Source organism: Phyllostomus hastatus, unplaced genomic scaffold (assembly GCF_019186645.2).
Source record: "Phyllostomus hastatus isolate PE091 unplaced genomic scaffold, TTU_PhHast_1.1 phas_contig_210, whole genome shotgun sequence".
NCBI lineage: Eukaryota > Metazoa > Chordata > Mammalia > Chiroptera > Phyllostomidae > Phyllostomus > Phyllostomus hastatus.
This window is the reverse complement of record NW_025333737.1, coordinates 37,433,328-37,457,510: the sequence shown is the minus strand read 5'-3', so window position 1 is coordinate 37,457,510 and position 24,183 is coordinate 37,433,328. Positions and strand designations below refer to the sequence as shown.

Here is a 24,183-nt window from a genome sequence, read left to right as displayed (position 1 = left end):
ACCCTCCCATCCGCCCTGGGGGATAAGCATGTCACCGTTCCTTTTAAAGATAATCGTGGGGACTGAAGCACCACGTGGTTCAGTAACTCACCCAAGAGCACACAGCTATTAAAGTGGATTTGAACCCAGGCAGGCTGATCTTACAGCACACAATTTTTATCTGTGTGATGAAGGACAAACAAAGATTTCCACCAACACCCAGCCTCCAGCTGCGTGGGTTGGGCTCCTGGGACCACCCCCCTGTAGTTCCAGTCCCACCTTGGTGCCAAGCCCCCCCCTCCCCCCTCCCCACAGGGCCTCTGCTCAGGGAGGACCAGGTTGCTCATCCTGCCAATAAGACCCCTTTGGGGATTCTCACCTTGAATTTTTTCTTTAAGCCCCGGAGGGACCGAAATGTCCATAGGGTCCAAAGGCCCTGTTGTAGAGTATTCGAGAGATTTGGGCTTGGGAGCGCTCAGGCAGAACCCCTGCTGTGTGCCCCTGGGCAAGGCACTTGGCCTCCCCGAACCTCAAGTGTGCTCCTCTGTAAAATGGGGATCATGGACTTGATCTTACCTGGTCGAGGTGACTCTGAGGTGGGACCACGCAGGCACGAAACAGAAAGAGCTCAGTAAACATTGTCTGTCTCGGAGAGGTCACCGTTTCTCCGGTGGAGGCCCAAGAGCGCTTGGTTTTGGTTCCCGGGGCTGCAGGGGACTGGAGTGAAAGGTTATGGGACTTCCAGAGTGAGTGCAGGCTAGTGGGAAATCACTGCAACAAGGCCCGCCTCTCTGCACCCTTTGCGGGGAGGGTGCTGCTGTGGCAACAGGTGTCTGATCCTCCAGTGTCCGCTTGGGGGGAGGAGGGGGGAACTTCTCGCTTGGGGATCACCTCGAAGCTGGAGCCCGGACCAGAAAGCTCAGCAGCCTCGCCTGCCGTCGCTGGCCAGCCCGCCCAGGCGGCTCTTTGCAGGGTGCTGGGCCACCCCCTCGGCTCCCCGCAGTACTGGGCGATCAGCACCCCGCAGGTGCTGTGGCTCGGGCTGGGGTGGGAGGGGGGCAGTCGGGCTCCCGGGCTGCTCCAGGTAAGCCCCGGCCCTGGCCGCCGCACACGAGGCCACGGCCCCCACGCCCCTGCCTTGGAGACACCGAGCTCACTTCACAGCCGGCCCACCCGTGTGCCTGAGGCAAATGGTTGGGTTCAAATCCGCCCGCATCTGCCGCCAAGACCAAGCAGGTCCGACGCCCGCCAAGCCGGGGAGTTGAATCGCTCCCAAAGGACGAGCCCAGGCCCAGCCTCACCCTGGAGCTAGAGGATGCGCTGGGGCTTGCTGGTCGCGCGGGCGACCCGGGAGCCCAGCGCCTCACCCGGGCCGCCCTCCCCACCCTCCCCTCCCCTCTGATTGGCCTTCCTTCCCAGGGGCTGAGTGCCCTCACAGCCGGTACGTGGAGGGCTAGGAGGGCCCCTGGGCCCGGGGCAGCCTCTTCACTCGCACGAGGCTGGAGCGTGGAGCACAAGGTCTGGGCACCTGGCAGGGTCTGGGGCGGGTGGCTCGGGCTGGCCCCCAGGCAGCGGGAGCACACAGGAGGCCCTTTGTCCGGAAAGGAAGTCGCAGGCTTGTACCCAAGTCACCCCGACGAGTGCAGAATGGGAGAGGAGACCCCAGGTTCGGGAGCAGGTGTTCAGAGGTGGGCCAGTGCCTGCATTTCCGTAAACAAGGAAACTGGGCAGCTCCTTCCAAGAACCAGGGGGCGGAGGGAGGCTGCTAAAAGAATCGCCGGCAATTTCCTTCATAAAAATGCGATCTGAGATCATTTGATTTCCACTTTCACTCCCCCCTGCCCCCGCCCCAACGCACGCACTGTCTCCAAAGACACTCAAATTGCAGCCATATGGGGCTAAAGTAATGGGAAGCAGTTACCTTATTTCCTGCAGAGGCGGCGCACTCCAACCTGGCGGCCTCGGCCAAGGACCGCTGAGCGGTGGGATTAAGAGCGGGGCGGGGGGGGGGCTTTCTCCTGCTTTGAAAGTTTGTTCTGTTTACGCCCGGGAGGTGCACGTGTAACTTTGAAGGGGAGAGGCGGTTGTGTGGAGGGAAGGAGGGAGGTGCGGAGAGCTCAATGGTGGAGGAAGAGAGAGGTTCAGGAAGAAATGTGGGGAGTGGGCTGCCTCCCCTGGGTTTCTAGGACGTGTCCGGGGCTGACCGGTTTGAAAAGACCGTCGGAAATCCTCCAGAGTGCCTCCATCACCGTCCCCACGATGGTGCCCTCTCCTGGCCCACACAGGCATCGCTGGGCGCCCACCCAGCCGGCCCCCGCTCTGGGAGGCTCTAGCCTACAAACCCATTTCTCAGATTGCTCTCTCTCAGCCTCTAAACTGCCAGGAGCGGGGGTGTGGGGGGCAGGCCAGACCGTCCAGTGACCAGCGTCTCCACTCTGAGTAACTCTGCTCTCTCGCAGACACCCCCTGCCCCCCCCACCGTGTTGCTTTCCTCCACAGGACTGTGTCTGTCTGGTGCAGACAAGAACCGGGCTCGGTCTGATCGTGCGCGGGCTGCCCTTTCTTTCCTTCTGGACCGAGTCCCACCTCGGCTGTGGGCTCTGCAGGAATTCCCGACGCCTGCAAACCCGGACGCCTCACAAGCGGTAATTTTGTTCAGAACAAGCGTGTTCACCACCAGACATGAAGGCAGGCAGAAAAATGCAGCGGGGAAGGAAAAAAAAAAAAGAAGAAGAAAAAAGACTAAATACCCCTCCAGAGGAGGGAGCCATGCAAGGCAGCGCCAGAGTTTTCATTCCCCCACTTCACACTTCAGAGGCGTTCAGGGCAAACAGAGAGAGAAGGGGAAGACAAGCAGAAGGCGAGGAAGAAGAAGGAAGGAAGGGAGGCAGGCAGGGAGGAGAGAGGAGAGAGGAAGGAAGGGAGAGGAAGAAGGAAAGCAGCGAAACGCCAGGAGGGAGGAGGAGGAGAGCGGAGTTTCTCAGCGTGAAACTGAAACCTTCGACCTCTGCACGCCCCAGGCCAACTCCGGGGCTGTAAAGGCACCCAGCGCAAACACACTCCCGGGGACGCGGCCCCAGAAACCCCATCCACAGGGAAACCGCCGCTCTTTGCGGGCGCAGGAAAGCTTGGGAGGGGCTGCGGAGAGGGCGGGAGGCGAAGCGGGTCTGGTCCTCGGCCGCCTGGGGCGGCGCCCTCCCTCCGGCCTCCGAGGGGGCCCTGGAGCCCGCGCGAGGAGCTCAGGCGGCCCGAGAGCTGTCGCCCTCCACGGGCGGCGGATTCCAAGAGGGGGCCAGCGGGGTGTGTAGAGCGACCCAGGCTCAGGGCGGAGGGTGGCTTTCTCTGGGCGGGGAAACCAGACACTTATAGGCGGCTGAGACCGACTTTATTTTTACTGCCCAAACTGTTGGAAAGTATTTAAGCTTAAACAGAAACAGCTGTATCGCTGGCACCGGCCAACGAAACTATTTGTTACCGGGAATGACTTTTTATGATGAAGGACGCGGCCGTCGGCGGCCTCTCGCGGGCGGCCGACGCGGGTCGCGGGGGTGATCTGGGCGTCGCCAGCTCGGTGTTCGTTAAGACAGACCGGCCGGGGAGATGAGACTGTTCCCCCCGCTCCCACCTTGTCAAGTTTGGGAACAAGGCCAAAACCCGGAGCCCCGCGTTTCCCGGGGAGGGGGAGGGGAGTGGGAGAGAAGGTGGGCTCCCAGCCCCGGTTGTCCTGCGGGTCCCGGACGGCGCCGCGCCCGCCGCGCACCTAACTTGGGGCAGAAGTCCGGCTTTCCGCTCTGGGACCCCTGGTCCTCGGAGTCAGACTTCTTGGCTCGCCTTTGCGCGCTTCCTCTCTCTCCCTCCCAACTATTCCCTCTGCAAAGGGAACAGCTTCCACTCCAGTTTATCGTCGATGTTTTAACTAAATCGTGGGTCCCAAGGAATGGGCGCTGTGACTAGCAGCTCGAGCGGCAAGAGAAGAGGGTCGGGAGAGCTGGGCCCCGACTCCGCCTCGGGCTGCTGTCCCGCGCCGCCGCCCCAGCCACGAGTCACCGCAAGCTGAGCTAGAGCTTGTGTGCCCGCGCGAGGCATCCGCGGCCCAGCCCCGGTCCCTGGACCCTGCCGTCTCCGCTCCCGAGTCCCTCGCACTCGGCTCGCGCCGGACCCCGCCAAGTCCCCCTGCGCGTTTTCTCCCCGAGTGAACGCGGCACACGTCGGGAAGCACCCGGGACAGGAAGTGTGTGGCTCAGCCCCGCAGGTCGCCCGGGTGCAGGGGCAGCGGGACGCACCCCCAGCCCCGCGCCCCAGCCCAGCTCCAAGCTCCGCCTTGTTGGTTGGTGGTCGACGCCTTCCCCCACCACTTGCAGGCACCGGGCAGGGGGCGGCTGCACTGGGGCTGGCGACGCTCCGGCCGGGACCGGGCGGGGACGAGCAGCGTGGGCCCGCCGCAGGGGTAGGTGGCTGCGGGCGCCAGGAACGGGTCGGGAAGCGGGAAGACGGGGCGCGACGACCCCCGCAGGCTCCCGGGGCGCGGGAAGCCTCGGGCAGGACCGGCGGGTCCCCACTGGGTCTGCACTCGGCTTCCGAGCCGAGGGGCGAGCAGTCGAGCCCAGGCCGGCTCGCAGGACCCGGAGGGTGGCCGAGGGCAGGGCTGCGCGACAGGAGACCGAGACACAGGCACATTGATTTGTTAGCAGGATGGGACTGGCGGCGGCGGCGGCGGGGGAGGCCGTTGCCATGGAGACCGAAGGTCGGACGGGAGGCTCACGGGGAGGGGGCGGGCAAGAGGAGCGGGCGAGGGGCGCGTCGCCGGCTCCCGGGGTTCGGGCGCGGCCCGCAGCGCCCCAGCACCTGTGCATTGTGCATTGTGCGGCGCGGGTGGCGGGGGGAGGGGAGGGCGCGAGTGTGGGGAGTGGGGGCGGGGCGGGCCGGGGTCTGCCGAAGGGGCGGGGCCTGGCTGACACCGCCGCGGGGGTCCCAGCGAGAGCTGTGGGGGACGCTGAGCACCGGAGGGACAACTTGGCGGCGGGGGAGGGGGCCCAGGCGAAGACACAGGGAGAACGGCCCCCCTCGCCAGCTCCGCAGACTGACAGCAGCCGGGCCGCCCTCCCCGCGACGTCACTTCCGGCGTCGGCCCCACCCCCTCGCGTTCTGTCCCTTGAGTCGCCTCGGACTCCGCCCCCTGGCGATTGGAACGCGGGTCACGTAGCAACGCGGGGGAGAAAGGGAGAGGGGCGTGGCTCGGTGCTTGCCCAATCAGCTCGCGGGGGAGCAGACCCTGTCCGCTCGGCTTTAGCAACGTCGTTAGCAACACGTGGGGCGGGAGGAAGCGCTGGGCGGCAGGGGAGGGGGGAAACCGAGAGCTGGAGGGGGCGGGGAGGGAGCGAGAGCGCGGGAGGGGGAGGAGAACTGACGTAAGCGGGAGAGTATTATGGTCTGTCGTGCGCTGGCTGCTGCTTTTCTGCTCCTGGTAGCAGCCAAGGGGGGAAGCGGCGAGTCAACATGGAGCTTTCAGCGGTTGGGGAGCGGGTGTTCGCGGCCGAAGCCCTACTGAAACGGCGCATACGGAAAGTAGGTGCCCCTGGGCCTTGGGCCGAGGCCGGCCGAGCCCTCCCCTCTGGGCCCGGGTTCCCTCCCCCTGCTGCAGCCCAGCTTCCCTTCCCCCAGGTCCCATCAGCGGCCGCGGCCGCGGCGGCAGCAGCGGCTCTGAGCCCAAGCGCTTTCCTTAGACTTGCAGCGATGCACAGATTGCATGGGTGGGGGGCGGGGTGGGGGGATGAATGCCGGTGCATGCACTTTGTGCAGCGTTTCGTGCAGGGGGCCATGCGTGCAGGGGGTGGACGCGTGCCTTTCGCGATAGGATTTCACGCATTCATTTGGTGCATGCATTTTTGCATATATTTCTTGTGTCCTCCTCAGGCGTTTCTCCCGTGCACACACGTATTCTCCCCTTTGCATCCGCAGGGACGCATGGAATACCTCGTGAAATGGAAGGGCTGGTCGCAGAAGTAAGTAGGTTATATGCAGTTCTCAACCCAGACTGTTATTCGGGAGGTTTCTTTCTTCCTCTTTTTTCCCTTTATGCTGAAATACAATGCAATGCAACAAGAAAAGTTACAGACACACACACACACACCCGCTGCTCTTTCCCTGTTCCCGGGACTGACGCCCACTCCTTCCACTCCTTCCTGATCCCTCTAGGTACAGCACATGGGAGCCCGAGGAAAACATCCTGGATGCACGCCTGCTCGCAGCCTTTGAGGAAAGGTACAGGCTCTTCCAAGACTCAGCTTCTTTTTATTTATTTATTTATTTACTTATTTAATTTATTGACTTTAGAGATAGGAAGGGAGAGGCTGGGAGGGGGAGAAAGAGAGAGAGAAACATTGATTTTTGTTGTTCTGCTTATTTATGCATTCATCGATTCTAGTATGTGTCCTGGCCAGGAATTGAACCTGCAACCTTGGTATATCAGGAAGATGCTCTAACCAACTGAGCTAACCCGCTCAGCTTCTCACTTAAGAGCAGGGAGAGGGTGGTTTCTCTCCAGCCTGGCCTGGAGCTCCACCCAGTGTCACTGCTCACATGCCCCCTTTCCCACCTCCTGCCTCCAGGGAGCGAGAGATGGAGCTCTATGGCCCCAAAAAGCGAGGGCCCAAACCCAAAACCTTCCTCCTCAAGGTAGGATGGCGTTGTCTGAGGGCGGATTGCAGTGTTGCTGTGTCAGTTTGTGGGATGGGGGCCCTGAGGGCTCATGAACCAATGGGGTGTCCACACACTTTGCTTATTTGTAATCTAGGAGGGAGTCCCCAGACAGGCTGTGGACCAGGTCAGTGACTGTGCCTAAGGGGTGTCTTGGGGGGAGGGCCTTAGTCATTCAAAAATTCCCACCCGCCCCACCCCCAGCCAATCGAAATAGATGTATAATCAAATGCAAGCAATGTGCTTGCTCCAAATGGCTGCTCCCAGACCAACCCTCTACCCCTTCCCCAGACCACACCACCCCTAAGCCCCACCCCTACCCATATAGAAATTCTGAGGCTTTGGAGGGTGAACCGGGAGGCTGGCCGGAAGAGGGGTCCTGGGGGTTTCATGGGCGGGACCCTGCTCCACTCTTGATGCCACTTTTCTCCTCCAGGCCCAGGCCAAGGCCAAGGCCAAAACGTACGAGTTCCGAAGCGACTCTGCCCGGGGCATCCGGATCCCCTACCCTGGCCGTTCGCCCCAGGAGCTGGCTTCCACTTCCCGGGCCCGAGAGGGCCTTCGGAACATGGGTTTGTCCCCGCCGGGGAGCAGCAGCAGCACCAGCAGCACCTGCCGAGTGGAGCCCCCTCGGGACCGTGACAGGGACCGGGATCGCGAGAGGGAGAGGGACCGTGAAAGGGAGCGGGAGCGTGAACGGGGTGCCAGCCGCGTGGATGACAAACCCAGCTCGCCTGGGGACAGCTCTAAGAAGAGAGGCCCCAAGCCCCGCAAGGAGCTCCTGGACCCGTCGCAGAGGCCCTTGGGAGAACCCAGCGATGGCCTGGGAGATTACCTCAAGAACAGGAAGCTGGAGGAGGCCTCTTCGGGGGCAGGAAAGTTCCCAGCAGGCCACAGCGTGATCCAGCTGGCCCGCAGGCAGGACTCCGAGCTGGCTCAGTGTGGCGTGGCCAGCCCCAGCCTGGCCGAGGCCACAGGCAAGCTGGCTGTGGACACCTTTCCCGCCAGGGTCATAAAGCACAGAGCCGCCTTCCTGGAGGCCAAAGGCCAGGGTGCCCTGGACCCTGGTGGGCCCCGGGTCCGGCACGGCTCAGGCACCCCCAGCTCTGTGGGAGGCTTGTATCGGGACATGGGGGGTCAGGGGGGCAGACCCTCCCTCATCGCCAGGATCCCAGTGGCCAGAATACTGGGGGACCCAGAGGAAGAATCCTGGAGTCCTTCTCTGACCAACCTGGAGAAGGTGGTGGTCACCGACGTGACCTCAAACTTTTTGACCGTCACCATTAAGGAAAGTAACACGGACCAAGGCTTTTTTAAAGAGAAGAGATGAATTGCTGGGTGGGCAATTCCGGGACAAGAGAGCAGGAGAGAGAGTGAGAGCGCAAGCTTGGCATAAAGGATGCTTTTGATTTCCAGGTGGGAGGCGGCCCTGCGGCTGGTCCCCTCCCCACCTCCACACGGCCCGCCCCCCTTCGTTCCTCCTTCCTCCCTCTCAGTTTTGGTTGGAAGATTATCTCTAGAGTTATATTTTCTATTAGATGTAAATATGTTATTTAAGAAAAAATATCTAAATATATATATTTCAACTCTTGAAGTTGTTTTATTTAACGAGGAGAGAGAGAGAGAGAGACGCAGTGTGGTTTAGTCGGGGCAGACAGGCTCGCTTGGGGCAGGAGGGGCCCCTCCGCTGCCCAGGGCACTGGAGGGGCTGGGGACGTGGGTAGTGGGCCTCTGGTGGCGTCTGGAGGGACTTAGCTGGCCCACGTCGCCCCTCCTCCCGTTTCCCACAGCCCCAAGGCAGACCCCTGGAAACCAAGGCAGGACCCGGATTTTTTCTCTCTTCCCATTGGCCGCCCAGGCTAGCAAAAGGTTGGCTCCCCAATCAGAAAAAAGGAGGGTGGGGTCAGTCTGTTTTTCCCTTTTTTTTTTTTTTTTAAGATTAAGAAGTCTGTTAAGGGGGAAAAAGTATTAACTTGAATCATTTTTGCGTGTGACTTTGAACGTGAAAAGTCGCGGGTGGGGGGGAGCAGCCGACTTCCCCCAGGACCACACCAGGAAATGCACTTTACGGAGATGTGTGTTACACACGCAGACCAGATCGTGTGCGTGTCAGTCATGTGGATAAAACCTCCCCGTTCCCTCCATTCCTTTCTTTACTCCACAGAAAGAAAAGAAACCCAGCGAATCTGTTTACATTCCCGAAATGCCAGGATAAATTGGGAGGATTGCATGTCAGTGGCCAGAGCCGGAGACAGTTGTTCAGAGAAAAGTGTCTGGGGGTGGACCTTCCCTCTCGCGTCCGCTAGCTGCGCCAGAAGCGGACACGGTGGCCCCCATCTCCCAGGAAGCGTTGGACTCGCCGCCCTCCCTCGCGGAGGGCGGGCCGCCAGCTCCCGGACCGATGCACGGCCCCACAGGCCCACCCGGCGGACCCACGGAGGGAGGCGCGGCGGCAGGCGCGGCTGCAGCGGGGCTTCGCGCCGCGGCCCTGGACGCGGCCTGGCTGCGAGCGCGGTGGAGGGTCTGGGCCCGGGGCTGGGCGCCGGGCAGGACTCGCGTCCCGGCGGCTCCGCGGGGCGAGGGGAGGGAGGAACGAGGCGAGGTTTTCATCCAAGAATGCGCATCAGAACTTTTGCTTTTACCTCACTCCCCCCTCCTTCTTAAAAGCAAAAGCTATAATTTATAGGCCTTTTCGATTCGCGGAGTGTTCTCTATTTGAACTCGACTTCAAACTCCGCCAGAGGGGGAGGAGCGGGGGTTGGAGAAGGGACGGCCGCGGCGGGGGAGGCCCTGCGCGGAGGCCGGCGGGTCCCGGGCGCCCCCGCCCCGGCCAGCTCGCGACCACGCCGCGCTCCAGGGACGCAGAACGTGCGCCCCGCTTGACTCAAAAGCACAAATCGGTTTCCTCCCTCCCTTCGAGGACTGAGCCGCGGCCTCCCCGCCCTTAAAGGGCCAGAGGAGATGCAACTTCCCAGTGCTCGTCGAGGGAGGGGCGTGGGGGCTCCTGGCGCCGGAGGAAGCACAGACTCGGGGCGAGCGAGAGGGGGAGCCGGGACGAGGGGGCGTTCGCGGCTCGCTGAGGCGACGGGGCAGGACCCCCAGCCTCGTCGTCCCCCTCACTTCTGTATTCCCTCCTCCAGCTTCTCCGCCCGCCTCGCTTCCCCTCCAGACGTTCTTGCCTTGACAGAGAGGGGGTGAAAAGGAGTGGGCCCGTGTGCTCCACGATCTTGTTTGGTTTTGAATATTAAACTGCGCCTATAAAGAGAAGCCCCCGAATGGGGATTTTTATCTGCTCACGTTTGTAAAACTGGTATTTTAGCCTTTGTATAAAGAAGCGCCGTTGACTGAGTGTATCTATTTAAATGTCGACGCTATTTTCAGACACTTCATGGAAGGGACCTGTCTGGTGTCAAGTGGACGGTGACTCGGGGCCCGTGTCTATACCTGGCTGCCGCCGGCCCTCCCTCCCTCGCTCCCTCGCTCCCTCCCTCCCTTTCGGCTGACTTCACCCTTCCCTCCCACCCCCCTCCCTCCGGCTGGCCTGGTTCTGCGCCCACCGGCCCTCTGTCCTGCCGTCTGTCCGTGGCTTGTGTGTCTCCTTCGCTCGCTCTTGCGACGCTGACCTGGGGGGGGGGGTGGGCGGGCAGGGGCCCGGGGCCTGGGGCGCGTGGCTGGAAGTCCGAAGCCGCGCCGGACGTGTTGGGTTTACTTAAGTCTAAGATTTTTACAAGTCTCGGGTCGATCTCCGCCTCAGCTCCAGAGTGAAGCCGCGGCACCTGTCTTCTGCAGTCGTGAATGTCTGTACCCAATGCCGCTTTTTACGTGTTTAAATATATACTTTGTAAATAGAGACGAGTCTCCGTTTTATTCCTTTTTTTTTTTTTTTTTGGCCCACTGGAGCAGACCGAAGAGGCTCAGGGGAAGAGAGGACGCTTCCCTCCTCTCTCATTACCCACCCCACCCCCCACTTTCGCCTCCAACAGCCTGGGACCCTCCAGTCCTCCAAGGCCCTTTCCCCAACTGGGGGAGCTCCAACTAGGGGGAGAGGGAGGGGGCTTGGGAGGGAGCAGGGTATGGCCCTCTTTCCCTCCGGGGCGGGGGGTGGGTTGTGACTTTCTTCTCTTACCTACTGAACTTCTCTGGGACCGAGCAGAATTCGGGGGCACCAGGAGAATGGGCGCGACCTCTGCGCCCCACCCTTCGGTCTGGAGGGTCTCGCACAGCGAGCCCTACCCCCAGGCTCGACGTCACTGGTCCTCGACGCCCGGGTTCCCTGCCGTCGCGCTCCCCGGGTGGGCGCTCAGGCCTGCTCCCCAGGACTGTCGTCGGACCCGCTCCCCAGACCCAGCCGGCCTCGCCAGCACCCCCCGAAATGCAGCGCCTCGCGCCTATTGATTGAGGAATTGAATTCTCGGGTATTGCTAGGCAACTGGCTGCTTCGAGCTGGCGCAGAGCGAGCTGATGTGATTAGTGAACCCGGAGCTGCCGCGGCGCAGCCTTGCAACCCCCCGCGAGCCCCAACAGCCTCTCGGTCCGGCCCCTAGTCTTCTTGGGGGCCGGAGCCTCCAATGTTGGGCTTGGGCCAGGCCGGCCTGGGAGAGACTAGAACGCAGGGTGGGGGTGGGGAATTCTGGGCCCTGGCTGGCCCTCGTGGGGGCGGGGTTGTGAAACCAGAGTGGAGGAGCGCCCTTGGGATCCCCAAAGTGGCCACGGCGCGGAACCCAATTCCACCCCCAAAGCCCCCATAGATGTCACCCCACGAGGAAGCCCAGGTCCGGGCGCACTAGCAGAGCCCCAAGGGCGGGCTGAGGGCATCGTCCTTCCCCCGCATCTCCTAACCTTGGCCCACAAGTCACGACCCGGGCCTTGGTGGAGCTCTCCCCGCCACATGCCCCAGTTCAGTGGCCAGTGTGGGGGGCAGCCCGGGCTCGAGGGTGCGGGGGGCAGAGCGTTGAGTGCCCTTCGGTCGTGAGGGGCCCACGCCCGCCCCAGCACAGTCAGCGGGCGAGGGTGGAGCGGGGTGGTCTGCTACGGGTCACAGCAGGACGTCAGCCCCCAAGCCAAGGGGGCTGCCCTGCTGAGACTCCCTCCGCCGGTGTGGGCTCCTGGGCGTTGGGGCGGCACAGTGGGCTGTGCTTAGGGAGATGGAAGCCACCGTCGCTGTGCCCTTTCCCCGCTTGGCCGGCCACCACAGCCCCTGGCTTTGACCCGGAGCTCCTACCCCGGGTTTCCGTTCCCTGGGCGGATTCTCGGAAAAAGCGCCCAGGTGCGGAGGCCTCAGGCGGCGGGGCCGCCCGGCACGGGGCCGCTCCCCGGCGACCCAGGAGGGCAGAGCCGACCTGTGCGGCCGCTGCTAGCACGGAGCCCGGCCCCGCACACACGCTGGTTGCAGTGAAATGTTTATGGCTTTTCCGAGAGCGTCGAGTACGGTGCCTTTTTCTGTTCCTTCCGTGTTTCCAGCGCACGGACCCTAGCCGAGGCCTTGCGCTGTGCACGCAAGGCCAGACGGCGGACATTCCTACCCAGCACTTTGGGGGCTCATACCCTTGACCTCCTCTTCTCATCGAAAAGTCCTCCAGGCCCCGGGGGAAGCCTCGGACCCAGTTGGAGCCCGAGTCAGGGCGCTCAAGGGCTTGCCCAGGCTCCCCCGCGGGCGTCTGGCCTCGGGGGAGACTGGGCATAGGGAAAGAGGCCGTGGGCTGTGGCCAGGGTTTTCTCCCAGACACTTGGGAAACAAAGGCTGTTTAGGGCCTTCTTGGGGCGGTTAGGGTGCGGGTCCTGCAATTCGGTTCCCCCGCCCGCCCCCCCCCACCGGCAGCGCACAGCCCGAAGTAGGGAACTTGCCCGCGCGTCCAAAGAGCCGGCGGCCTGCAGTTGGCGGGACGCGCGCGCCCTCTAGAGGCGATGGTCGCAGTCCCGTTCCCGGGGGCCCACCCCTCCCGGGCCGGCCCTCGTCTCTCCGGGTCCCGAAAGGAGAAGGGAACACCTCCTCCCCCTACCCGAGAGCACGCTAGAGCGCGCACCCCCGCGGCGCCCTCCCTGCAGCCAGGCCCTCGAGCCGGGAACGTGGAGGTGGCGAAGGCCTCGTCCGGCCGGCCGGATCCCCGTCGTGGAGCCCGATCGTGCCTGGCGCTTTCGGACTGAACCGGGGCGGCGGGGGGAGGGTGGGGGCGTGAGGGTGTGCTCTAGGCTGAGCCCTCCGGCCCGGTTGGGCCCCTTGGCAGCCCGGCCGGTTCTTCTGGGAAGGCGGCGGATTAGGCAATTAGATCGGCAGCGCATAAAACTAACAAAGGCGGCCGTGGGCCGGGCCCGCACCCGTCTGGCCTAGGCTCTGGAGAAATTACTCCGAGGAAAGCCACAGGGGTGTCGGCAGGGGGCAAGGGGCGGCAGGCAGCGCCGCCCCGACTCCGCTGGCCTGCTCCTTCCCGGCCCGTCCCCAGCCCCTTTCCGCAGCTCTCAGACGCCCCAGGACAGGAGGGCTGGGGGTGTCCCGGCCAGCCTTCTCCGAAACAAAACAGCTCCGGCCTTCGAAGGCGCAACAAAGAACACAGGCCGGCAGCCTTCGCGGTGAGAATCTGATTTCCAGCTCCCAGCGCCGGGGCTGCGTGTCCAGCTGCAGCGAGAACCTCCCCCTGAACTGAGACGTTCAGGCCGTCTGCCCAGCCGGCTTCCAACCCGCCGCGGCCGCCAGCATCTAGGCCCAACTTCTCACTTGAAAGGGAGCGGATTCTCCCCGGAGGCTGAAATGCATGAATAAATTCATGCGGAGGGCGATGCAGAACTTAAAGGACCAGGGGAGGTTATTTCGTGAGCCAATCACCTCTGCCCCGAGCCGAGGGTTAGGCGTGGCAGTAGCCCGGAAGATACAAAGCTTCTTGTGCTTTGCGGCAACTCCTCTGGAATTTCATAGCCGCGTCCTTCTAAAGTGTTACCACATGTGGAGGATTCCAGGGGTTGAGTGGCTTCCCAACACGGGATCTTTGGGTTCTGGGGAGAGGGGAGGGACTTTGGGTTGTTCGAACCCCAACCATCCGTTTCTGGGAGGTCTCCAAGCCAGTCTACGATGTGTCACAGCATCCCCGGCCCCGACCCACCGGAGGCCAGTAGCAGCAACCTGTGCCTTTGCTCAGGAAAAAGTGTTTCTCCGCACCCCGGGGAAGTGGCTAGGCCGTCGTCCCCTCAGCCTTTGTTTTATTCCGCCCTTTGGCTCAGTCGTGTGGACGTTTTTGGCCTCCAGGAAGAGATCTGTGTTCCCTGGCCCCACTCAAGGCACACGCCAGGCTGACAGGTTACAGAAAAATATTTATTGGTGTACTAAAAGTTCAAAAGACAAAGGTCTTCTCACACATTTGCCAATGTCAGTGTTCCCCCGCAAAATAAATTAACATCGGTCTAAAAGTCTGCAACCTACCGCTAGTGTTAGTTTCCCAAAAATACTAGAAGATGCGCAGGAATTTTTTAGGTGTGCGTGAGCACGCATCGGGTCCTCTAGGCACGACCTCTCCCCTCCTCCCACCCCCTGCCCCCGCGCCCCGGCGGGCTTCCTGGGGGAAGCATTTCCTCTGGCGGTCGGTCCTGTTTGCACGTGGGGGCTGGGCTGCTGTCCTGCGCTGGCAGCGGCCTTGGGTTTCCCAGGGCAAGCATCCACTTTTGTTCTGCTAAGCCAACAGCCGCAGTTTAAAGCAATTAGAAGTGGTATACATAAGTAATTTTTTTTTTCCCTAATGAAAAACAAATCAAGCCAGTCGTCAGCACCGGTGGAAAGCCCTGGCCCTCCCCCCAAGGAAACCTGCAGCCAGGCCCACAGCCCTCTTAGGTCAGAACTTTGAGTGTGTCCGAAACAAGGAACACTCTTTTTGGTACCAAAAATATATATACATACAAAATACGCCGAACGCTCTGAAGAGGACAGACTGGCCACTTTCTCCCATCGGGCACAGAAGCGGACACAACAGGACCGAGACACCTACTCAATGTGCAGTGACCGCCCGTGTGGCAGGGACCCCGCAGCACACAGGCCGTGGGGCCGGTGCCCGGACACGCATGCACACGTAGCAGCAAAGGAGGACTTTTGTGTATTGGTAAACACGATGGCCAGCCCCACACATGCGACCCCACCCCAGCCAAGGCCGCCATACCTGCACACGCCGGAGTGCACACACGCACCCATGCACACACACACACGGTGCTCGGAGTCACAAGCACCAAGAAACACACGGGACGAGGTGAGGAGGCGGAGAGGCTGGGAGTCAGGGGCTCGCGGGCTCAAACTTTGGGATCACGATGGCTGGTAAACAGAATGGTGCCAAGTCGTTCCCGGAGACCTGGCTGCTGGTGATGACGTCGGCCCGCAGCCCCTGGAAGCCTAGGGTCGCTCCGCAGGCCTGGAGGGAGCCGCAGCTTCTAAGGCAGAGGGGTGGCAGGCGGGAGGGGCAGCGGGACTCAGAGGCTGTGGGCACTGTCCCTGCCACAGCCAGCGTGGTGACCACAGGAGACCCAGAAACGTCATGTGGGTGCCCCTCAGTGAGGTCCTGGACACGGGCTGTCCCCAAAGGCACGCTGTTGAAAGTGGTTCGGCTACACAGAAGCCATGCTTCCTATTTGGCGTGGAGGGCGGGGGGGACTGGGGCCCTGCAAGTGGGACAGGCCCCACCCTCGGAGGCCACAGCCCACTGAGTGAGCCTGGGCCCTGCTCCCCTGCAGTTAAGGCCGTGGGGACAGAGGAAAGAGTCCCACCCTGGCTGGCCAACTGTAACCAGTAACTGAAGTGCCCCCCAAAGCCCCCCATTTTTTTGGCTTTACAAATACGCACTGGCCCCCCACCAAGGTGACCCATCTCTCTGCCCCCAATTCTGATGCTGGTCACTGCACGAGGCAGCACCCCCGGACAGCCAGCCGGTGGGTGTGTGGTGGTAGCAGGTCTGACCTTTCTCTGGGCTCTTGGCCAGGTGGGTCACTGATTTTGTCCCACTCCCCAAATGCTACAGGGAGCCAGCTTCTCAGCTGGGAAGGACACGAAGCCCCCGGAGGTGGGGAGATTGTCAGGGAAGGTGGCACCTCTCCAAGGGTGGGGACAGGGCAAGGCCACCGCATGGCCAGTGGGCAGGGGCCGTGTGCCGGGCCAAGGCTGGGCCTCGGCGGTCCGTGCCAGGGGCCTGCTGACAGCCAGTCCCACCTCCTCGTCCCGTTCCCTGAACTCAGAGGCCGATCAGGTCCGACAGCTCTGGGGTGGAGCCCTCCCGGCCTAGTGGCACTTCCGGGTCGGCCCCCGGGGCCCGCAGCTGTCCGTGTGAACCAGGGTTAGCTGGCATCGAGGCAGGTTCCCAGCCACCACCCCCTCCACTGCAAGACCTGTCTTTTTACATTAAGGCCACAGCCCTCAGCTGTCAGTGGCGGAGGACAGACACAGCAGGTCCCCTTGCCTGTACCAGCTCAGGCGACTCTGAGGGGCAGTTGCAACCAGGGAGGCCTGGCTGGGCTCCCCTGCCCCCCACCCAGCCCCCAATACACTCTGTCGCCCCCAGGGGGCAGAAGAGCCACTCTGCACCAGGAGAAGCGCCGACCCCCTGCCCTGCAGGTAGGTAAGCAGGGAGTGTGAGGTTTGGCTCCAGCCCTGGGCAGCTGCCCGGACTCCCTGAGGCCGGCGGGAAGCAAAGGCCCAGAGGTAGGAGTGGGGCCGGGCCAGGCCCTGCAAGGCATCATGGTGGCGCCCTGGCCAGGCCTCACAGGCAGGGCCGGGGTCCAGGGAGGCTTTCTGAGCATGCTCTTCAAGGCCACCCGGCCCCCGGAGACGGTGTGGGGCGCGGCCCCTCTGGAGCAGGCCAGAGGCCAGAGACGGGAGGGGAGGCCCTGGCGGTGGCGGCGGCCACTCGGTCAGTAGTGCCGCAGGTTGAAGAAGCCCACGCTGGTGGGGGACTCCTTCACCGTGACGGTGATGAGGTTGGCAGTGACGTCGGTGACAAAGACATGCTCGATGAGGCTGCGGGGGGGCTTCCAGTCCTGGCTGGTCTGCACAGACACGGACAGGTTCTGCTTGGCACCGGGCGGCGAGGTCGAGTCGGGGTCCGAGTCGGAGCTGCTGTTCTCCTCGCCGGTGCTCAGCTCCAGCAGCGCAGCCGCCTTGCGGGGGTCGCCCTGGGCCCCGGGCCCCTCCTGCCCTCCAGGAGCCACACAGGCCTTGACACAGTCCCTCTTGCCTGCAGGGGTGGGCGCAGTCGCGGCCCTGGACGCCAGCTTCTCACTCTTGCTGGCGTCTGTCAGCACACTGGCCCCGCTGCCCCCGGCGCCGGCCCCTTTCCCAGTGCCCGGCACGGTGGCAGGGACGCCCTTGTTGGCCGAGGCATGGCGGGCGACCATGCCCACCCCAGGTGTGCCGTTCTTGACGCTCTGCAAGTCTAAGACCTGGAGGCTCAGCTCCTGCGTGGGGGCAGGCTGGGGGCTCAGGCAACTGGCCGGGACCTTGCCGCTGCCGTGGACGTGCGGGGGCCCTGCCACGTTCCCCGCTTTCTGCTCCACCGCCCCGCTGCCGGGGGCCTTTGGGGCTTTGCTTCCTGGGGGACTGAACCCCAGCTCCCCCTTCTGCGTCCTCACCTTGAGGTCCAGCCCGAGGCTGCACTTGCTGGCGGCCTGGGCCTTGAGCGCCAGCCTGCTGGCCGCCGCGGCCTGGCTCTGGCTCACGCGGTTCATGTAGTGGACGATGGAGCTCTGCCAGCTGACGCCGCCCCGGCCCGGGCTGCCGGCCACGCCCTTCATCAGGCCGGCCAGGTTCTCCGGGGTGGCCATGGCGCTGGGGCCGCCGCACGTCTCCTTGGCGTGGGCCTTCAGCGCCGCCAGGCCGGCCACGGGGGCGCTGAGCGGAGCGGGCAGCTTGCCGGAGGGCGCCCCCAGGTCCTTCCGGGCGGTCTTCAGCACCCTGGCCAGGCTCACGGGTCTCCGGGCCGCCTTCTGCTCCGGGGGCAGGGGCTTGCGGCCCCGCTTCTTCCGGATGGGGTCCTTCAGCTCGGGCTTGGCCACCAGGATCTGCGCCTTCTTCTGAGGCACCGGGTGGGTCTCCCGGCTCCTGGGGCCCCTCTTGGCGTCCAGGTCGCTGTCGTCCTCTTCATCCGAGGAAGACGAGGAGGAGGTGGAGGACGAGGAGGAGCTGCTGGACTTGCACTTGGAGGCGGCGTCGGCGTCCTGCGAAGACAAAGGGGAGGTGTCACCCTTTCCGCGGTTTGGTCCCCGGAGTCCGGAACCCACGCTTTCCCCGAGGGGTGTCAGGCCCCTGGAAGCCAGCCCCTCCTACGGCTTCCAGACCAGAGGCAGCCGGCCGAGGGTGGCTTCTCGCCTCTCTGGCCCAGAAAAGGCGTGTAAGGGTCCCTGAGGAGTTTCCATGAAATGCAGCTACAAGCAGGACAAAGAAAAACGGGCAGAGGGTGTCCGTGCAACGAAGTCAGAGCGACAGAGAGAACCGCACACGGCACCCAGACAGCGTCAGCTTTTATGTGTGTGTGTGTGTGGGGGGGACACACAAGCGCAGCTGCAGCCCCCCTGCAGCCAATTCCAGAAGGGAAATTCGGAGCAGCGCCGCCTATTCGCCCCCCGAGGTGGAGACTCGGATGGAGGCGTGCACAGGGCTCTGCGGCCTAAGGCAGGCGGGCGCCGGTTCCGACCTCCCCATTTCCAAATCCGACCCCAGGAACCGTGCGCACACAGGAACACCACCCACTGTCCCCTGTCTCCAGGGTGCCCCCCGAGAGCTAAGGACACCCACCTCTCTCTCAGGTCCCCGTGCCGCTGGCTGCCAACCGGCTGACGGGACTGAACGCAGAGCCTTCCCGGCCTCCCAGGAGGTTTTACGGAAGCGACCACGCTCTTAGCCACAAAATGTGGTTTTAGGGTCCTGGGTCAGGGCCCCCAGAGCCCCTGCTGCTGTGAACTGTTGGGAGGGGGGCGGTACCATGGGCTCCAGGTAGGGGGAATCTGGGGGCTGCCCAGTTAGCTGCACCTACTTGGCAAACCTGAGCACCTACTGTGTGCATGCTTCCTGTTCCCCATAAGCCACTGCGGGTGACAGAAAAAATGGTCAGCAGCCCTGTAGGATTTGCTACCCAGTAGAAAGGCGTGCAGGATGGACGGCAAAGAACAGGACACCAGCTGGGGGTGGGGGTAGGGGTGCTGCAAGCTCGTTTTTGCCCACCCCCCCTCCAGCCCCGGCCAAGGACTGAGGGGCAGCAGGGACTGAGTCAGAGGCCAGGGCCTCACTCCCCAAAGCCCTCCACCCTCCACCCCGCCCTGAGTGCCAGAAGGCAAGCCGCCACACATCAGGGCTGCCCCCGCCCACCTTAAGCTTGGAGTGGCGGCCACAGGAGGACATCACCGTGTGCTTCCTCGGCCTGCCCCGGGGCCGCTTGCCTCGCTTCCGGTTCTGCACCTCCTTCTCGTGCTCCCTGCGGACAGTCACCAGTCAGGGTCCCCGACCCTCCTCCCGCCACGTGGAACCCTAGGGCTTCCGCCGCCCCCCACACGCCAGCCCGGCCCGCGGCAGCCCCTCGTGGGTTTCACCGGGTGGGGGTCCAGACCCACGTCCCCGCAGGTCTGGCATGTCCACCTGCTTCGTCTGCGCAGAGCAAAGAGAGGTCAGAGAAATGCCAGCACAGCCCGGACATGGACAGGTCTCTGGGTGTCTCCGACCCTCACCTCGAACAGCCCGGTGCTGATCCCGGCCGCCTTCTGCAGGCCGACCGGTTCTCTGGAATTCTAGAGTATCCCGGGGAGTCTGGGTGGTCCCATGGAGCACTCCCCTCATTTCACACTGGGAGTCCAGGGCAGGGAGTGAGGACCGGCCCCCCGCCCCCCACCCCCAGTGCCTGCAACAGAACCCCTCCGGTCTGAGGAGCACGGTGGGGAACCAGGGGCTTCAGTCCGGCTCCGCACTCCAGCCCTCCCCCAGCGGGCGCCCCGGCCCGCAGTCCCGCCGGGTCTCCCCTTCCTCAGGCCCTCTGCTCCCCGACTGCTCTGGTGAAGCTCCAGGGGCTCCACAGGGGCCGTGGGGCCAGGAGAGGATCTGCAGTCCGCCCTATTTGCGGCCTGCACTGCAGACTGCCGCTGGGGAAGAGGACCTACATGGACGGGTTTCCTGGTAATTCAAATGGGCACCCACCCTCCCACCGGGGCCTGGAAGGTGATCTCCTAGAGAATCCAGTTACCGCCACCAGACAGACCTAACCCTCCCAAGCAGCCCGCCCCGTCTCCCGAGAGGACAGCAGCGCCCCACTGGTCTCCCTCCTCCCTGCCACCAAGATGCTCCTTCCTGGCCAAGGCCACACGCCCACACCGGGCAAACCCACCGCCAGCTCCCAGTTTCCAGGGGGACCTTTCTGGCCCATGGGAGAGAGCAGAGCCCCTGCCTGCCCAGGTTCCTCTCCCCCAGGGTGTAATCCAGACCACCCCATCGTGGCTCAGACTCCTCCGCCCCCGAGACTTTCACCAGCCCGATGCTCGTCCTCGGTGCTGTGACCAAGAGTGGAGCTGCGCACGGGCTCCCCGGGCCCGAGTGACAACCCAGGCGGCAGGGAGTGAGCGAGGCTGCCAGGCTTCTCCGGAGGCACGGGCAAGCCCAGGCTCCCCTCCTGTCCGCGCCCTGCCCAAGGACCGCCCTTAGTTCCGCACGGGTGTCACCGCCCTCTCAGGAGACCCGAAATGCCCTGCTAGACAGAAGGAAGCAGGGACACAGCTTGGCCACCAGGCAACCAGCCAGCCAGACTGACCCCACCAGGGACAGTGTTTGAGTAGCTCATTGAGTCGCCTCTGCTGACACGGCGACCCCCAGCCGAGTGCCCACCCCTTTCCCCGCCAGGCGAGTTCCGGAACAGCACCTCCGGACTCCGGAGCCCGGGTGCGGCGCCCACCCACTGCCAGATGCTCACCAGCCCTTCCTCACGTCTCAAGGGTCTCTCTTAACCCGCTTCCTCCCTAAAAACACAAAGGACACCTAGCACTACATAAGCGCCCTGGCTGACGTGACTCAGTGGACTGAGTGCCAGCTTGCGAACCGAGAGGTCGCTGGTTCGATTCTTGATCAGGGCACGTGCCTGGGCTGCGGGCCAGGTCCCCAGCTGGGGGAGGGTGAGAGGCAACCGACTGTTTCTCTTGCACATCGATGTTTCTCTCCCTCCCCTGCTTTCTAAAAGTAAGTAAATAAATAAACAAAACAAAACTCTGCCCATTTAGAATCACACAAGCTAATCTGGCCCCCGAGACCAGCCAGGGGCCGCCGTGGTGTCGTCGTTCAGGACGGTCTGCTTTGCAGCCACAGGACAAGCACCGTTGTTGGTACCGAGACGCCACAACCGGCCCAGCGCTGTGCTGTGTGTGCCAGCACCCTCTCTGAGCCTTCTCTTGCTCAACAGCACCCTTGCGGCAAACCCGATGCCTTCGTTTTTTATCAGTCCTGTCTGCAGAAACCGGAATTGTTCACGAAGGAATCAGGGAGGTTCATCTCGGCAGGTGCAGCCCTCGGGAAGACCAAAAAGCAGCCCTGTCCTCAGGTCTGGACGCACACAGCCCAGGCCGGCCCAGGGAAAGTGGGGGGCTCCTCCGGGCCCTGGAAGCTGGCTCCACCTTCACGGAGGTCCCAGCAGAGGCCCCGGGGACAGCTGCTATGGAACCTCAGACCACAGCCCAAGCTCAGGACCCTGGTGCGCCAGCACCCCTGCCACCCACGAATGTGCCAGAGCCTCCGCCCCCAACAGCACCCCCTTCTCCCATGGCTGTCCCGCTCTCACTTCTTCTGGAAGGCCAAGAGCAGCCTCGGGTCCAGTATATTCTCCTCCGGCTCCCAGCTGTTGTGTCTGCAAAAGCACAGAGCAGGTCCCAGTGAAACGGCAGCCGCTCCAGCAGGAAGCCAGCCCCTGCGGACGGCCGAGCGGCCCAAGGTCCCACGCTCGCCCAGGATGAGCTCCCAGAGACAGACCTCTGGCCGGCAGCATCTTATCTCCAGACTAGCAGGGAAATCGCTACCTCAACTCCCCAATTAACACACGACCTCGGGAGGGCTCTCAGTCTCCCCCTGGGAGGAAAACAAATCCCAACAAAACGGAAAGTGGCAGAGAGAAGCCCCCAAAGCCTGGCCCGGAGCCAGAGAGGGAAGGGAAGGCTGTCGGGGATGCTGGGAGGGGGAGGCTGAGGGGCACAGAGCAACGCAGCCCAAAGACTAAGAACGTGGCTGGCGTCCCCGGCGAGCGCGGGCCGGGGCACCGGGAGGGGAAAGCAAAGAAGAGTATGGCCCTGGAAGAAAGGGGAAACGGGTCTTCGAGAGCGACTGTAAACAGAGCCCCCTCCGGAATGCCAAGTCCCTTCCCTCCCATTAAAGGGGGGGAAAAAAAAGCAAGCTCTGCATTCATCAATAGACAGCTCAGGTTACAGCGGGGAAAATATGGACAAGAGGAGGGGGTCTCGCGAGTGCGGGGAGGGGGCGCATGCAACAAATGGGCGCGGAGGAACGCGCGGCGCAGGAGGGAAGCGGGCCGGGGGCTCCGGGAGTGGTCTGAGCCGCGACCCGAAGGGGAGGCCGGCAGCCCCGCACCCCCCAGGTTTGTAAACAAAGGGCCACCCCGGGCAGCCTGGGCACCCCCTCCCGCAGGGCCAGAGGAGCCCCCAGGGACCATGCGAACTTCCCGCGCAGTGCACAGACGCCTTCCTTCCCGCTCCCTGGCGACGCTGCGGCCCAGGATCACCCCCTCCCCAGGATCGAGGGGCGCGGGCGGGAAGGCGGGCGCCGCATTGTTGGGAACTCACTTGGAAGACCAGCCGCGCCACTTGACCAGGTACTCCAGCTTGCCCTGCCGGGGGAGAGAGGAGGCGCGTGAGCAGGGGCGGGCAGAAGGGCGCGGGGCGAGCCGTGTGTGGGGGGGGGCGGGCCGTACGCACCTTGCGGAGCCGCTTGCTCAGGATGCACTCGGCGGCGAAGACCTGCTCGCCCACGCTGCTCAGCTCCTCCATGGTGCCGCGCGCGCGCCCGCCCGCCCGACCGCGGCGCCCGCCGCTCCCCGCACAGCCGCCGCACACAAAGCACCGCCCCCGCCCGCGCAAGGCCCGCCCCGCGCACGCGCGCCGCTGCAGCGCCTTGTCTCCGCGCCGCGCAGCGCCTCCGCCGGCTGTCCGGTCTGGCGCGGGCCAATGAGTGCGCGGGGGCGGGGCTTGGGGCGGGGCGCGCATTGTTTGCCGCGGGTTCGGCTTCAGGCGGGCGCTGGGGGTCTGCGCGGGGTCCTAAGCTGGCCTGGGCTTGGGTGTGGTGGGCACCGGCCCTGGGGAGTCTCCGGGCGCGGCGAGGGAGCTGCGTTCGTGGTCGCGGAGCGGGAGCGGGGGGTGTTTGCGGAGGAGGGGCTCGCCGCGCGGCTTGAGACCTGAGAAGTTGTCCGCGGAGTCCTGCTTGGACCCCGGGGTGTGCCCAGCCTCCTCCTAACTTCGTTTTGCAGGAAAAAAGCCATTGTTCTGGCCCGAAGGGGGAAGTCGGGCCCGAGCGCGGCGGTCGCTTCCTGCCCCCACCTCGGAGGGGCGCTGCTGCGGGGCGCGCCAGGCTCCAGCCGCCCTCCGCCTTTTTGAACTGGGTTTCGGGCACTCGGATTTTGCGCGGGAGCAAAAGGGCCGGGGGGCGGGGAAGGAATGGGAGACAAAGTACTTGCGGGGGAGCGAGGGGGGGTGGTGAGGGGTGGCGGGGGGCAGGGAGGGTAGCAAAAACAGAGCAGCCCGGCTTTTTTTTTAATCCCCAAAGGCGAGAAAGGACAATGCATCAACTGAAAATGCGCGCTGCTCCGTGTTTTTCACTTTTAGCTCCGAAGAGTGGAGTCCAGCCCCGGGTTTCAGGGCGCACGCAGGGAGAACAGGAACTGCGCCTTAATTCGTTTCACGATTTTGATGAAATGAGTGTGGCGGCGGGATCGAGGTTTCAGGCGGGGGTTCCAACCTCGGACTAACTCGTGGGCCCGCCGGGGTTTGGAAATCTGTATCATTTGGATCAATTGCACCCGGCGGGAAGAAGTTTGGAGTCCCTTTGGGGGTCCTTGGTGGCAGGCCGCCCCTTTTATTTTCTGCTGTTAAGATCCGTGTTGCATTGAGCAATTCCCCCTGAAGTCTTTTAGCTCTTGAATGTGAGGCAGTCAGGCGGATAATAAAGGAGATAAACATTAGCCGTACCTTTTTTCGCATCAATACCATTTACCTCAATGACAATTCACTTTCTGGTTTCGTGTCTTCCTGGAACCGCAGCTGCAAAAGGACTTCTCTGTTGAGCAAATGAAAACGTCGTTTCTCGTTGCGGCAGACTGCGCCTCAATATAATTTTGATCATTAAAACCACATTTGTAAAGGATTTTGCAGGAGAAGAGTATTTTGTCTTACCGGGAAGGCCTGCCATAGGAAATTCGGAAATGCGGGAGTCCGGTCTTTCCATTTCTGGCAGTTTTTCAGTTTATTTGGTTAAGTAGGTTACATTCATCTGATATCCTGGAAAGAATTTGGGGGATACCA

The 24,183-nt window shown here is 63.3% G+C and overlaps 2 protein-coding genes across 5 annotated transcripts; one reads left to right on the top strand and one right to left on the bottom strand.

Moving 5' to 3' along the window:
- The first annotated feature begins 5,382 nt into the window (after positions 1-5,382).
- CBX8 (chromobox 8) lies at positions 5,383-8,269 on the top strand. Of its 4 annotated transcripts, none has more exons than XM_045835920.1 (6): positions 5,383-5,544; positions 5,893-5,981; positions 6,175-6,240; positions 6,588-6,654; positions 6,773-6,802; positions 7,112-8,269. In XM_045835920.1, the coding sequence occupies exons 1-6, from the start codon at positions 5,476-5,478 to the stop codon at positions 8,003-8,005; spliced, it is 1,215 nt and encodes a 404-aa protein (XP_045691876.1). In that variant the 5' UTR covers positions 5,383-5,475; the 3' UTR covers positions 8,006-8,269. The 4 variants fall into 4 exon arrangements, with proteins under 4 accessions (XP_045691876.1, XP_045691878.1, XP_045691879.1 ...); XM_045835922.1 differs by having other exon boundaries at positions 5,404-5,544; positions 5,938-5,981; XM_045835923.1 differs by lacking the exon at positions 6,773-6,802 and having other exon boundaries at positions 5,404-5,544; positions 5,938-5,981.
- Positions 8,270-13,969: 5,700 nt separating this feature from the next.
- On the bottom strand, positions 13,970-22,730 carry CBX2 (chromobox 2). Its single transcript, XM_045835917.1, has 5 exons — positions 22,585-22,730; positions 22,453-22,496; positions 21,441-21,506; positions 18,998-19,103; positions 13,970-17,850 (listed from the first exon to the last, which is right to left on the bottom strand). Exons 1-5 carry the CDS (start codon positions 22,654-22,656, stop codon positions 16,549-16,551), a joined length of 1,590 nt encoding a protein of 529 aa, XP_045691873.1. The 5' UTR covers positions 22,657-22,730; the 3' UTR covers positions 13,970-16,548.
- Positions 22,731-24,183: the final 1,453 nt, after the last annotated feature.